This window comes from Atractosteus spatula, chromosome 4 (genome assembly GCF_055471065.1).
Source record: "Atractosteus spatula isolate fAtrSpa1 chromosome 4, fAtrSpa1.hap1, whole genome shotgun sequence".
Taxonomy (NCBI): domain Eukaryota; kingdom Metazoa; phylum Chordata; class Actinopteri; order Semionotiformes; family Lepisosteidae; genus Atractosteus; species Atractosteus spatula.
The window spans coordinates 65,660,624-65,675,581 of NC_142709.1; the positions used below are offsets into that span (position 1 = coordinate 65,660,624).

The 14,958-nt window shown below is 38.6% G+C and overlaps 1 protein-coding gene and 1 long non-coding RNA gene across 2 annotated transcripts; both read right to left on the minus strand.

Annotated features, from left to right (window-relative positions):
* Positions 1-1,177: 1,177 nt before the first annotated feature.
* On the minus strand, positions 1,178-7,391 carry LOC148836888 (uncharacterized). Its single transcript, XM_088914207.1, has 3 exons — positions 4,660-7,391; positions 4,300-4,388; positions 1,178-3,409 (listed from the first exon to the last, which is right to left on the minus strand). The coding sequence occupies exon 1, from the start codon at positions 7,389-7,391 to the stop codon at positions 4,929-4,931; it is 2,463 nt and encodes an 820-aa protein (XP_088770333.1). The 3' UTR covers positions 1,178-3,409; positions 4,300-4,388; positions 4,660-4,928.
* Positions 7,392-9,973: 2,582 nt separating this feature from the next.
* On the minus strand, positions 9,974-14,926 carry LOC148836889 (uncharacterized). Its single transcript, XR_016091019.1, has 3 exons — positions 14,669-14,926; positions 12,539-12,624; positions 9,974-11,207 (listed from the first exon to the last, which is right to left on the minus strand). It is a non-coding gene; the product is annotated as an uncharacterized LOC148836889 (long non-coding RNA).
* Between the last annotated feature and the right edge of the window lie 32 nt (positions 14,927-14,958).

Sequence of the window (14,958 nt, forward strand, 5' to 3'; positions counted from 1 at the left end):
CTACGGCAAGCGCGATGGGACAAACGTTGCCTTTGTACAGTATACGTGAAAGGGGAAGTGCGCATACCAGAAAACTCATTTGAGTTTTTTTTTAACCTTGGGTTAAAATAAGTCACTTATTTGTCAGACCAAATGCTAAACATTTAACATGATAACTATAAGATTGGCTAAAAGATATTGGGAAATATGTACAATGCAAACAACATACTTTCTTTTTTACTTGTATAGGCTTTGAGGATTATAAGATACTAAATGAACTACAACTAAAAAAGCTAAAATAACTACAATATCAGCGTAATAATTTGAAAAAATGTGCGGGTTCATATATTGATAAGATCATAATTTAATTTTAAATATTCTGTGCCACACAGGAATATACAGGGCAGCATGGTGCTTACATTTATTTACTTATAATTGCTTACACTTACATAGCGCTTTTCTGGACACTCCACACAAAGCCCTTTCAGGTAACGGGGACTCCCCTCCACCACCACCAATGTGCAGCATCCACCTGGATAATGATAGTGCTGACAGTGCACTTCACCACACACCAGCTTTCAGTGGGAAGGAGAACAGAGTGATGCAGCCACTACATAGATGGGGATTATTAGGTAGCCATTATTAATAAAGGCTAATGGGAAATTTGTCCAGGATGCCAGGGTGATGCCTCTACTTATTTCAAGAAACACCCTGGGATTTTTAATGACATCTCATCCAAAGGACGGCACCTGTTTACAGTAAAGTGTCCCCATCACTATACTGGAGCATTCAGACCCACACAGACCGCAAGGTAAGCACCCCCCCCTGGCCCCACTAACACCTCTTCCAGCTGCAATCTCAGTTTTTCTCAGGTCTCCCATCCAGGGACTGACCAGGCTCACACCTGCTGAGCTTCAGTGGGTTACCAGCTGTGAGCTGCAGGGTGATACAGCTGCTGTATGCATGTTCCCCCTCTGTCTGTGTGGTTTTTCACCTTCTACTCCAGTGTCCTCTAACCTAACCAAGACATGCAGGACAGGTTTGATTGGGTGTCATAAAAAACAATATTTGTTTTATTTATCCCCAGGGAGGGTTTTCAAGGAGCTTCATACTTTTTGTGTTTATTCCCAGTACGGTACTACAGAGAAATTTTTTAATTATAAGATTAATTCCAATAATATGAAATCCAATACACTTTCATTAGTTTTCTTAGTTTAATTAAGTAGAAAGTGAGTATTAAGCTGTAAAGTAAACCATGTAGGTCCTTTCCATGCTGAAAGGTAAAAAAGAGATACAATGTTTTGGCTGTGGGAGAGAGGAGGAGAAGGTAGCAGAAAATAAGGCAGGAAATAAGGAGGAAAAAAGAAAGAGTAGTTAAGACGGAGCGGTGATCAAGGAGGAATAGGGCATGTTGCAAGTGAGAATGAGTATCCAAACTCAGGATGAACAGATGGAGAGGTGTGAAAAGCCAAAATCTGCAAAAGAATAGAGGGGATTTAGAAGGAGATGAGTCTGTCGTTTTGAGAAGGGGGCAGGTGTGATCCTAATTTCACGATTATTTTGGTTTCGGATGTCTTTCTGCAACAGGAGTTGGACCCTCACCCCTCTGTAAGGACCCAGACAGAGAGATCAGTGTGATTGTAGCGGAGCTAGTTGGGATACAGTGACGTAATTGCCCTCACTGCGCGTAGCAGGGACCTCAGCTGCCTGGGCTGAGGGAGGTCTCCTTTAGCTCATGCGGCTGGTTCCCTGTGGCGTTACGCTGGAGACCCAGGTTCGCGCCCCAAGTGGTGTGGCACGAAACGGGGTGGCGGAGGGCACAAACCCGTGTGGAACTGCGACGGTCACATGATCATGGCAGTAGGAGGTGAAATGGGGAACTACGAGTTTGGAGAGATCTTTAATCCTCACGGCCCTGACATGTTCCCTGAAACGGTCTCCTAGTCTCCTTCCTGCCTCTTCAGTGTAAGTGAATCGACATTTTCTGCATTAATGAGGTTGCTGGAAATACATGATGTCATCTGAGTGACACGGAACTGTCCAAAGGGGCCTTGATTGTGCATAGTATTGGATATGTATTTGCAGGAGATGCAGCCGGTTCTGTTGCAGGGGAAAGAGTCTGGTGTGAATGGTTGCTGTGGGAGGTTAAGGGAGCTGTGAAGAAGAAGATTGCGCAGATGAGGTGGTCAGTGATGGGGAGGTCAGGAAAGAGGGTAACAGCAGAGGGGTCATCCTGTAAGATGGGTAAGTTGTTATTAATGGTCCTGGGGATAGAAAGGGTGTTGGGGTGGTAGGGCATCACCACTGAAATGCAGATGTTCGGTACTTCCTATATGGGTTGATGATCTGAAGACCATTTTTGGCTCGAGTGAGAGTCCTGTCAATAACATGCATAGGGTATCCTCTGTTAATGAAAAAGAGTGCATTCTGAGGGCTTGGTTATGGAAGTCCATGTTGTCTCTGCCTGAGGAGCCTGAGGAACTGTGAAAAGGCGAGAGAGTTTTTAGTATGTGTGGACTGAAAGGAGCTGTACAAGAGATAACTATGTGAGCCAGTGGGTTTGTAATCGACAGAAGTAATTGGTAAGGGAATGGAATTGGTCAGATAAAACATGTTTCAATAAAGCACAACAGAATGCAATATAGACAAAGAAAAGTTAGGGAACTAAATTAAAGCCTTAAGATGAGATCTTAATAAAGGTTTAAATTACATTCAATTATGCGCTTGCTGTAGACAATAGTAAGTCAGGGTAGTAGTCCGTATCCTTGTAAAATTTAGTATCTCTTGCTCAGAGTTCTAGGTTTATATGAGACTTACGATCTGAGTTCTGCCCCTGCCCCCACAGAACGAATATAGTTCAGTCCAAGATAATGCTGCTGATCAGAAGAAACCCTTGTCATAGTACAGTATAAGATCAATGGACATTCAACCACTCACTCTTTTGCCAACCGCTTCATTCGATTCAGTAAGCTCGCTTGACAGACACACACACTCACAACCAGGGTGTACAAAACAGGGGGAGAACATACAAACTCCACACATATAACATCCCAGGTCTGGAACTGAACTCAGGGACCCCAACCACTGTGCCACAGTGCTAGCCTTATTTCTAATATTTATTCAAATGTAATGTAGTTAATTGACGTAGCTACATTGTGCCTGTTTATGACAAAGTACAGTATATGCAAAGGATGGATGGAATTAATTGAAGACTTCTTTGTATTTGCTGGAACAAATACTTATGTATATGTACTTATTTCATACAACCACTGAAATACACTGGATCAACCTGAACTGAATTTAATTTCATCCAGACCTCCTGAACAAAAATCTTCTGAGGAGGTCATTAAGACAGGGAAAGCTTCCTTCTAATTCCTTTCAAAGACAGTGAAACGTTGTTTTGCAGGTGGTCTCCAATGATGCTCTTAATCTGAAAGAAATTAGACCTTGTTATTTTCTTTTTTTAAAACTTTTTATAATCAATCTGGGATTGGAAATTATTTCCTTATGTCTCCTTTACAATGTCTGTCCAGAGGGAATGAACATGGGGCAGACAAGCTCCTCTGACCTCCATGATCTGACTGCATGGCTGCAGACAACCGGCCAGTCACAGGAGCTGCTGTTCCACTGGGAGCTGAGCGAGTGCTGGGTGGCTAATCACAATGATTCCTGAGATGACTTTCTGCCAATTGTGCGCTGTCACTTGGGGAATCTGAGTCACAGTGAGCTAGTGATGAGATCCAGGCTCAGGTGTGTTACTTGTGGGTCATACAGCTCAATGTGAGCATCATTATTGGTTGAACCAATCAGAATACTGAAGTCTCAATGTTCTGAGGGCATAAGAATTAATACGATTTTAATGAATAAAGTCAGATTCATAATTCAGTAAAATCATTCAAATATAAACCAAATCAACAAACTTTTCAATAAATAATTGTAAAATCTCAGTACTGGAGCAGATGGCAATTCTGTAAGAACCCCTACTCTCTTATTTATACATTGATAGCTGTGTCCTTTAAGTTAGTTCTATCCCTTTACATTTAGTCTAATTTAAAAGTATGATGTTATCATATTTTAATTCTATTAAATTTTAGGCAATAATTTCTTGAACTTCCAATTACTACATTAATGCTCTTTCTTGTTTAAAATGCTGTTGTCGAGGTGTTAAAACAGCAGCTTCTAATTAAACTCATTGTGTTAGCAAAGATTGTTAACCTTCATGGACCTATGTTTGGAAACTTAAAATGTAAAGCTTCCAGAACAAGTCCATGAAGAGCAGCTTTGCCAGCCACCTCAACCTCTACAGACTGCTGTACTTACCCCATTTAAAATAAGCCTTTCTGCTTCTGCATCAATGTTTGAAAAAGCAAGAAGAGTCAACTCCATCCTTACAGAGGCAGGCGTTACCACTGTTATCACAGGAGAAACAAACAAGTATGCCAATATCATGAAAAACTGTAGAACAAAAATAAAGGAACTAAAATTTTTCAGATTTATGTTCAAAGCTTTTGTTACACTACTCCATTTATGAAACTGTAATCAAAAGCAAACATTAAAATGGTAAGAATGGAAAAGATTATAAAACAGATTTATATCTAGCAGCCTAAAACATACATTTATTATCAAACCAATATGATTTAATGCTCAGGTTCTACTACTAAAAATAATAAAAGGTGTTACCTGGAATAGCAACTGTGGTTGCTTTCTGTGCTGTTGTTAGAGGGAATGTTGTGGCTGCAGTTGAAAACGTTAAAGCTGGAGATGGTGTTGTAGTCATTGTTATAGTTGTAGTTGGAACTGTTGTTGTTATTGGACCTATTGTAGTTGTAGTAATGGTTGTTGTAGGTAGAACTGTTGTTGTCATTGGAGTTGGAGGTATTTCTGTAGTTTTTGTGATGATTGTAGCTGGGACTGTAGTTGAAAACATTGTAGTTATAGCTGTGGCGGTTCTACTTGGAGCTGTTGTTATAGTTGGAGCCACTGTAGTTGTAGCTGTGGAGGTTGTAGGTGGAACTGTAGTTGTAGCTGTGGTGGTTGTAGGAGGAGCTGTTGTTGTAGTAGGAGTCACTGTTATTGTTGTGGAGTTTGTAGGGAGAACTGTTGTTGTAGTTGGAACCGTTGTAGTTGTAGCTGTGGAGGTTGTATTTGGAGCTGTTGTTGTAGTTGGAGCCTCTGTAGTTGTAGCTGTGGAGGTTGTAGGTGGAACAGTTGTTGTCATTGGAACCATTGTCGTTGTAGCTGTGGAGGTTGTAGGTGGAACTGTAGTTGTAGCTGTGGTGGTTGTAGGAGGAGCTGTTGTTGTAGTATGAGCCACTGCAATTGTTGTGGAGTTTGTAGGGAGGACTGTTGTTGTAGCTGTGATGGTTGTATTTGGAACTGTTGTTGTAGTTGGAGCCACTGTAGTTGTAGCTGTGGAGGTTGTAGGTGGAACTGTAGTTGTAGCTGTGGTGGTTGTAGGAGGAGCTGTTGTTGTAGTAGGAGTCACTGTTATTGTTGTGGAGTTTGTAGTGAGAACTGTTGTTGTAGCTGTGATGGTTGTATTTGGAGCTGTTGTTGTAGTTGGAGCCACTGTAGTTGGAGCTGTGGAGGTTGTAGGTGGAACAGTTGTTGTAGTTGGAGCCGTTGTAGTTGTAGCTGTGGAGGTTGTAGGTGGAACAGTTGTTGTAGTTGGAGCCGTTGTAGTTGTAGCTGTGGAGGTTGTAGGTGGAACTGTAGTTGTAGCTGTGATGGTTGTATTTGGAGCTGTTGTTGTAGTTGGAGCCACTGTAGTCGTAGCTGTGGAGGTTGTAGGTGGAACTGTAGTTGAAGCTGTGATGGTTGTAGTTGGAACTGTTGTTGTAGCTGTGATGGTTGTATTGGGAGCTGTTGTTATAGTTGGAGCCACTGTAGTTGGAGCTGTTGGAGCTGTGGTGCTTGTTGGTGGAACTGTAGTTGAAGCTGTGATGGTTGTAGTTGGAACTGTTGTTGTAGTTGGAGCCACTGTTGTTGTAGCTGTGGTGGTTGTAGGTGGAACTGTTGTAGTTGGAGCCATTGTAGTTGTAGCTGTGGAGGTTGTAGGGAGAACTGTTGTTGTAGCTGTGATGGTTGTATTTGGAGCTGGGGAGGTTGTAGTTGGAGCAACTGTAGTTGTAGCTGTGGTGGTTGTAGGTGGAACTGTAGTTGTAACTGTGGTGGTTGTAGGTGGAACAATTGTTGTAGTTGGAGCCACTGTAGTTGTAGCTGTGGAGGTTGTAGGGAGATCTGTTGTTGTAGCTGTGATGGTTGTAGGGAGATCTGTTGTTGTAGCTGTGATGGTTGTATTTGGAGCTGTTGTTGTAGTTGGAGCCATTGTAGTTGTAGCTGTGGAGGTTGTAGGTGGAACTGTAGTTGTAGCTGTGGTGGTTGTAGAAGGAGCTGTTGTTGTAGTAGGAGTCACTGTTATTGTTGTGGAGTTTGTAGGGAGAACTGTTGTTGTAGCTGTGATGGTTGTTTTTGGAGCTGTTGTTGTAGTTGGAGCCACTGTAGTTGGAGCTGTGGAGGTTGTAGGTGGAAAAGTTGTTGTAGTTGGAGCCGTTGTAGTTGTAGCTGTGGAGGTTGTAGGTGGAACTGTAGTTGTAGCTGTGGTGGTTGTAGGAGGAGCTGTTATTGTAGTAGGAGTCACTGTTATTGTTGTGGAGTTTGTAGGGAGAACTGTTGTTGTAGCTGTGATGGTTGTATTTGGAGCTGTTGTTGTTGTTGGAGCCACTGTAGTTGGAGCTGTGGAGGTTGTAGGTGGAACAGTTGTTGTAGTTGGAGCCGTTGTAGTTGTAGCTGTGGAGGTTGTAGGTGGAACTGTAGTTGTAGCTGTGATGGTTGTATTTGGAGCTGTTGTTGTAGTTGGAGCCACTGTAGTCGTAGCTGTGGAGGTTGTAGGTGGAACTGTAGTTGAAGCTGTGATGGTTGTAGTTGGAACTGTTGTTGTAGTTGGAGCCACTGTTGTTGTAGCTGTGGTGGTTGTAGGTGGAACTGTTGTAGTTGGAGCCATTGTAGTTGTAGCTGTGGAGGTTGTGGGGAGAACTGTTGTTGTAGCTGTGATGGTTGTATTTGGAGCTGAGGAGGTTGTAGTTGGAGCAACTGTAGTTGTAGCTGTGGTGGTTGTAGGTGGAACTGTAGTTGTAACTGTGGTGGTTGTAGGTGGAACAGTTGTTGTAGTTGGAGCCACTGTAGTTGTAGCTGTGGAGGTTGTAGGGAGATCTGTTGTTGTAGCTGTGATGGTTGTAGGGAGATCTGTTGTTGTAGCTGTGATGGTTGTATTTGGAGCTGTTGTTGTAGTTGGAGCAACTGTAGATGTAGCTGTGGTGGTTGGAGGTGGAACTGTAGTTGTAGCCGTGGTGGTTGTAGTTGGAACTGTTGTTGTGTAGGAGCCACTTGTTATGTTCACTACAAACACACATATGTCATTCATGTGAAGTATAATGAAAGAAAATTGAAATATCAGAAAGAACAGGAAATACAAGACAAGATATTACAGAATGAAAATGACCACACCCTGATTATTATCATTTCTACAAATTTTAATAGCTAAAAACAAGTAATTCTTGTATAACGTAATTCTCAATAAAGTAAAACAGGGGGATATTCCTGAAACAAATAAGATGGTTTAGGATTTCTAATCAAAACAAGTTACAGTCACACAGTACTGCTTAAAGTAAGCAGTGGAAATACAAATTAAGATATAAGAAAATGTATTAACCATTACAACAGAAATTTCTCAAGTCTAAGTTTTAGAAGTATTTTTCTGCCAACTATCCTTAAAAAATTCACACTCTGTTGTTTGAAATCATACCTGCAAGCACTACAGGTATTCTGCAACACACCTCAAGATGTCAATGGGGATAACATCAAGGCACACAAGATTCCCTGTTCCAATTTCAAAACTTGTTATTTCTAATATATATAAGTAATTCTGGTTTTCATATGTGTTTAGACTTCAGTTCTCCCACAGATGGTATTCCTACATGTATTACATAATGGTTTAACCAAAATGATATAATTGAAGTTGTCAAATATTTTCACATTAAAACAAAACAGATTTTGATTATTATTAAAAAGTATGGATTGCCTCAATTCATTATAAAAAATTGCACATATATGAAATGTCGGAGAATTATTACAAGAGCATATTCTACAATTATAGAAAATGGGTGTACAAAGCTTTTATGTGGAAGATTGTTGTTGGAACTACTACTGTACTTTGCACATACAACCCTCCCTGTTATAACTTACTCATGTGAGCAAACTAAAGCAGATCCGGATAGCTGCTCAAATGCACTTTTTCTAGAAAACACATGCACATGCATATATGTGCAACTAAATCTACTGTATAGCTGCAAACAAACTACTATTCAATGTGTTATTCAATGTTATACCTTATGCTACAGTATGTTTACATGGAATGGAAAAAAAATTGTTGTATATGGTATTGTAGTTGTGTAACTTAAAAGAAGAAGAATGTTCTAAATAAATCCAATTAAAACTTGTTCTGATATGCTTATTTACTTATCTCCAGAATAACCAGACTTTGAGATACATTTACTACACTAACATTTCTCAACTTTAAGGTTGTTTTAAGGTTGAAAACAACCTTAAAAAATAATATCTAAAAAACATTACCTGAATGTGTTATATATTATTAATATGAAATGTTTTCAACATAATACAGAAATACAAAATGAGTACTTTATATTTTTGTATATATCTCAACTTTATTTTATTCCCCGGCACTGGGATAATTCATTTGAGCTGAGAATGAACAGGCAAAAATCAGTAAGAATAAGATCTCATCTCCACGGTTGTTTCTGACAGTTTCACATATATTTACATTAAATATCCATCCTGTCATAATAATATGCATTTTATGCATAATTATCCTGCTAAACAGGTGTCATCCCGGTAGAATTGTAAACCTGATTCAGTTATAAAAATCTTATAATAACACCTTACCTGAATTTTGTCCAGAAACCAAACAAAGCTCAAAAACAAATACAATTAGATAAAAAAATGTAACAGAATCCCTTCTGGAAGACATCATCAGCTTGGAAAGCCTGGTCTAAGAATGGATCTGAACTGGCTGAGGGGTGTGTGTTTCACTGACACCACCGGGTTAGTGTTGGTTACAAGAAGTGGGTGTTACCAGCTTGCCTGCCATGCCAGTAATGGGCTTTTGTTTTTCAATGACTGTTTCGAACATGAGGTCAATTGCAAACATGTTTAGACAGACCTAGGAAGCAATATTTGCTAAACACGCATTTCAGGAACTGGGGTTTTCTTCTAACATTCTGAGGTGATGATGTTTTATGCCAAATGAAATGCGTGTGAAATCAACACTTTGCCTCTATAGATCAATTTGCTACTAACGCACTTAATATGTAGTTAAAAATGAATAAATTCATAAAATTAAAAATAAGGATAATATGCTTTAGGAACAGTCTGCTTCTCAAGACAAAAGAATGATCCCAGATCAAGAGATATATAATGTGTCAACTATTCTTTCCCAAGGAATTTGAAAAAATAATTAATAATTTGCATTGAACATGTGATAATCATTCATATTTGCCTACTTTGTATATCAAGCAGCACTGATATGTTAAAAATGCATGCACAAAAAATCCCATTTATACAGTTCATGAATTTTTTTAGCTATCTATTGATCTCTGAGCTTGTTGGTCTAGGACAACTTGAGTCAGTTTTGTATTTCACTGTTTACATTTATACTTTTTTTTCTCAGTTTTTCAATTCTCAGTTTTCAAATACAGAGCGTGGCATTAGATGCATTGCAAAAACATGTGTAGTGATGTGAGGGTTTTAATTTACTGTAGCAATCAGAAGTTGTAACAGCAAATTGCAGGAGTACTTGAAGACTTTTAGGAATCAAACACAATAATTTACAGTCTCACAAACAGATTTTAAATATAAAAAAACAATTTATTGCTTTAAACCAGATACATGCATAAGAACAGCTAACGTAATATAATACATCTGTGAAACAACCTGCTGTGATACAGCCGTCTGATTGTTCACCCACAGATTACAAAGAGTTAATAACTTCAGAGTTAAAACACATCGACTATAACATATGATATGGCCTACCTTCCAGGTTTTATCAGTCTCATATAATGAGAAATAATAGTCTGTACACAGCAGCCTTCTTGGGTCCAGTTGCAAGGTAGCCCATCTGCCCTATATATCATTAGATGGTTCAGATTGGATACAGCTTTATGATGCTTCTTATCTGAGGATCTTATTACCACATTCCTCTGCACTTCAAGAGAGGCATCTAGCTGCTTAGTAAAGGCAACACAAAGATGATTAGAAATTAACTATTAATTTTAAGAGATATAATATGCCCTGATGTTACATGTCTTACCTACAGGCAAATTTCCTGGTGTGGTCATAGATGACAAATCAAGGAAAAATCTAACTTACATACATATCTAAACCTAACATAAATTACAATCCATGCAGTTAAAGCCTAAGTGCATAAATCTGTTTTTAAAATTTAAAAAAACTTTAAGATATTTACATTTTATGAGGATTTCACAACTTTAACATATATTTATATTAGAATAAAATAAGTTATCTGTGATGTTCAAGCATGTTTTGCAAGCTGGTCGGACTAATCTGTGTTTGAGAAGCAGGACAGAAAAAGAAAAGCAGAATTACAAGTTGGTTTGGAGAAGAATGACTGTGACAATGAGAACAAACAATACTTATGTAGGAATCCAACTTGACAGTTACCTCCTACTGTCTTTGAATAGCAGGTTTCATCTGGAATGTTTTATTAGAAAAATGCGAGGGTGACTTTTGAACAAACACAATGTATGATGTATACTGTATAGGTCAGGTGTCTATTATCAATAGTTTATGGTGTCAAGGGTTTCTGCAGGAACATGAAATAATACACTCATGCCAGATTATATTGAACTATACCAATTTGTCCATTTAGGGATGGCATTTTAAAAATAAAAATATTCATTATTCTGTCCACTAGTAGCAAAGCAAAAATTCTGAAACCAGAATGTTTTAAGAGATAAATATTGTATGCTTTAGCTTACACTATTACGTTATGTACATTATAATTGGCTGAAATACCTTGCAGTTCCTCCATTAGAATATTTTAAGTTGTGATCTTAATTCGTCTTTCTTCTTATTCCTTTGACAGCTAGATTAAACTTCATGGCCTCAATGTAGTTCTGAATCGTTGCATTAAGCTGCAAAAGATTTAAATCACATATATTAGTGGATTTTCATGAAGCTGTTTTAACTGAAATCATTGTATTCAACTTAAAGGTGTGCTTATTGGAAATGGAAATATTCTGTTTTCATGTGGAAACAAAGTTGCTTGTTGAGTGACATAACATTGTCATTTTTATATAACATTCCATATTCACATAACATTTTTAGGACATAAAATGTGACTGACATAGCTTTTTACTTTTTTGTGAATAGATAAATAAAAATAAACAAGTCACAATGACGTTAAAAACTAGAAATGCCTGTAAAAACATTTTGAAATGAAGCAATAAGAGAAGCTAGTTCAGGACAATTCCGACCTTAACAGCTGCTTATAAAGTGGTGCATGCCTTCATCACTTGTAGATTATTTTAATGCACTGGTCTCTACTGCTTGAAATAATATTACCAGCAGCATACAGTTCAGTGCTGTCTGTGTTTTAACAAGTACTGAATCTCAATCAGCTTTTTACCTCACATTTGCCAACACATTTTTAGAACACATATTTAAACCATTGTTTAACAACAACAACAACAACAACAATAATAATTAAATTCATAAAGCGCCTTTCCAAACCAAACGGTCCTGTACTTAGGGATAAAGAAAAAAAACTTCAATAAAAGTTTAAAAAAATAGCATTAAGGTTTATACAGATATGTTTAGGGCAATCAGACATAGGCCCTGGTATGAAGGTAACTTTTGAGCCTGAAATTGAAGAGAGTCTTATATTGAATATGTGAGATGTAGAGTTAAGTGTAGGAGTGATATGCTGCCAAGGTCTAGTGTCAGTTAGTAGTCTAGCTGCAGAGTTCAGGACAATTTGTTGAGAAGAGTGTTAGGGAACCCACAGAGTAAAGAGTTGCAGAAATCAAGCCTTAATGTTATAAATGCATGAAACAGGCACTCTGCATCAGACATTGATACAAACTGCCAAACTGCAATATTTCTAAAGTGAAAAAAAAGATGTCTTAATCAGATTTTACACATTAGGTCTCAAGAGACAGGAGAGGATCAAGTTTGACTCCCGGATTCCTGACTATAGGTGAAGCGTGAATGGAGAAATCATCAACCATTACTGTGAAGCTCTCGAGCTTTTCCAACTGACATGAGCTGCCCACCAATAAAATTCTGCTTGGGAACTTATACCCATTCATCTAACAGAAAATGGCTGGATGAAATCAAGCATCTACTAGAAACAAAATGATCCAGAGGTGCTGAATGTGCTCTTTTTGGTTGTAACCTTCTTTATGTTCTTAAGCAGCACTGTGCAACAACACAGTGAGAAAAAAAAGAGGAAATCTGAACCTACCTGCTGTAAGAAGGCTTCTTGTACACTATCAGTAATTTCGATAGAACTTTGGACTAACAGCTGAAGTCTTGCTGTCACTGGAAATCCTGTAAACATGAAAAAAAATCAGGGGTAAAACAAATTGAAAGGTTTAATAATCCAAACGGTTTTTAAGATGTGAATAAAAATAAAATACAATAGCATACTGTATGTGTGTGAAGACAAACCGCTCTGAGGTTTACTTAGAGCATCATTAATCCTCACTCTCATGAACCCTTGTCTAACTAGACCTCTTTTGCTAGTTATAATCTTAGCATACTGTGAAGATAAATTGCCACTGCCTTCGCCCCAGTTGGTAGATGTTAGGAGAACAAATAGGCTTTAAATACTACTTAGTCACATTCATTTGTTGAGACTGGTTGGCTAGTGTATAAAGTGTGTCTAGAAGGGAGGCTTGTTTAATTAGCCTCCTTTCTTGCATTCTTTTACTTAATCTACCACGATTGCGTGATTTTATTGTTTATTGTATTATTCTGTACTTCAAAATCAAGTAACGATAGTTCACATGCAAGCTAATATTAACCCACACAGGAGCAGAAAATGTGTTTTTGTATTTTTAACTCATTATTTAGAAATCATTCTAAGTTGATCAGAATACAACCACATCCGGTTTGTAATAATATGCACTTTTGAAATTATATGGAACTATAAGACTGTCATACTTGAGTTTTTTATACCTGGTGGTGCTGTTGTTCCTTCAGTAATTGCTGTGGTTGTACTTGGAGATGTTGTTGTGGAGGTTATAGTAATTTAGACTAGAAACACCTGCCTCTGTGAGGTTCCTTGGTCAGGCAGTGGATTTCAAGTTAAGACTCAACCATGAAAGGAGCTTTCTGACTCACAGATACAGTCATTGACAAGCATGGAGGAGGGCAATGGTAGAAAGAATATAAAAGTCTATGAATATGAGCAGTCTGTCTAACCATCAAGAAATGGAAGTTGCAGCTTTCCAGCGGTTACTGCCTAGATGTCCCTCCAGACTGAGCACCTGGGCAATGAGGAAACTGCTAAGAGATGCCACTAGGAGGCCAACAACAATTTTGAAACAGCTACAGAGTTCCTTTGAAGGGAATGCTTCTTCTCAGGAGGGAGTGAAAAGCTTTCCAATAGTGGTGTAAAGATAGATGGAGCCTAGTTCTAGCAAAAACCTACAGGAAACCCTATTTCAGACCTAAAACTGGGACGAAACTTAATCCATTTGGATATTAATCCAAACTACAGGATAGGAGTTACTGTAAGTGTAGCATAAGAATAAGTGAGAGTATTAGAGTGACCCAGTCACTGACTTTAATCTTAGAATCCGTGGAAAGACTTAAAAACTGTTGTTTCACAATTGCTCAAGCAACAAGACAAAGCATGATCTAAAGAATGGGCAAAAACTGCACCATGATAGTATGCAAAGTCAATACAGATTTACCAAGAACAAGTTGCGTCTGTAATTGCTGCCAAAGGGCTTTTAACAAATATTGAGTTCATGGGTCTGAATATTTAAGCAATCAAAGCTTAATTATTTTTCCTTTCCTTTTATCCATCCATTTTCTAACTGCTTCATCCAATTCGGGGTCATGGGGGGAGACGGAGCCTATCCCGACAAGCAACTTGTGCAAGGCAGGATACACCCTGGACAGGATGCCAGTGCATCACAGGGCACACAAACACATTCACACCTAGGACTAAAATTTCAGAGAAGCCAATTAAACTTCTAGCATATACTGGACTGTGAGAGGAAACTGGAGCACCCAGAAAAAAACCCATGTGAACATCAAACTCTGCTAAGACAGTACACCAGGTCCAGAATGTATCTCAGGGCACCAGCACTGCAAGGCAACAATGCTAACCACTGCACCACGGTGTCGTCCTTTTCTTTCTTTCAAAATAATGTATTATAAGCCCCAGAAAAACTTTCGGAACTTTGAGGAACACATTGATGTAAAACAAATGTGTTATAAACACTGCTTGATGTGACTTACTTGTTGATACTGAAATTGAAAATACAGTAGCATTAAATTAAGTCAGTGATTTGGTTGATTGAGAAAATATCATTGAGCTTTGGACCTAATAAATTCTTAATTTCAGAGATACTGCACTCACCTGTAAATGTTGTGAAGGACACTGGAGACCCAACAGTAACATTGTCTGCAGCTACAGCAACAACTTGCAGGGAGTAATTGCTTCCAGGGCTCAGCCCAGAGATCTCAACTGATGAAGTGCTCACTGTCAGAGACTGAGCAGTCGGTCCACTGACTTCAATTCTGTAGCTCCCTACATTTCCAGATGGAGCTGTCCAGCTCAGAAGCAGGGAACTTGTGGTGATGTTACTTGCAGTTAAATTGATGACAGGACCAGGCACTGAATGAGAGAAGAAAGACATATTGGAGGAT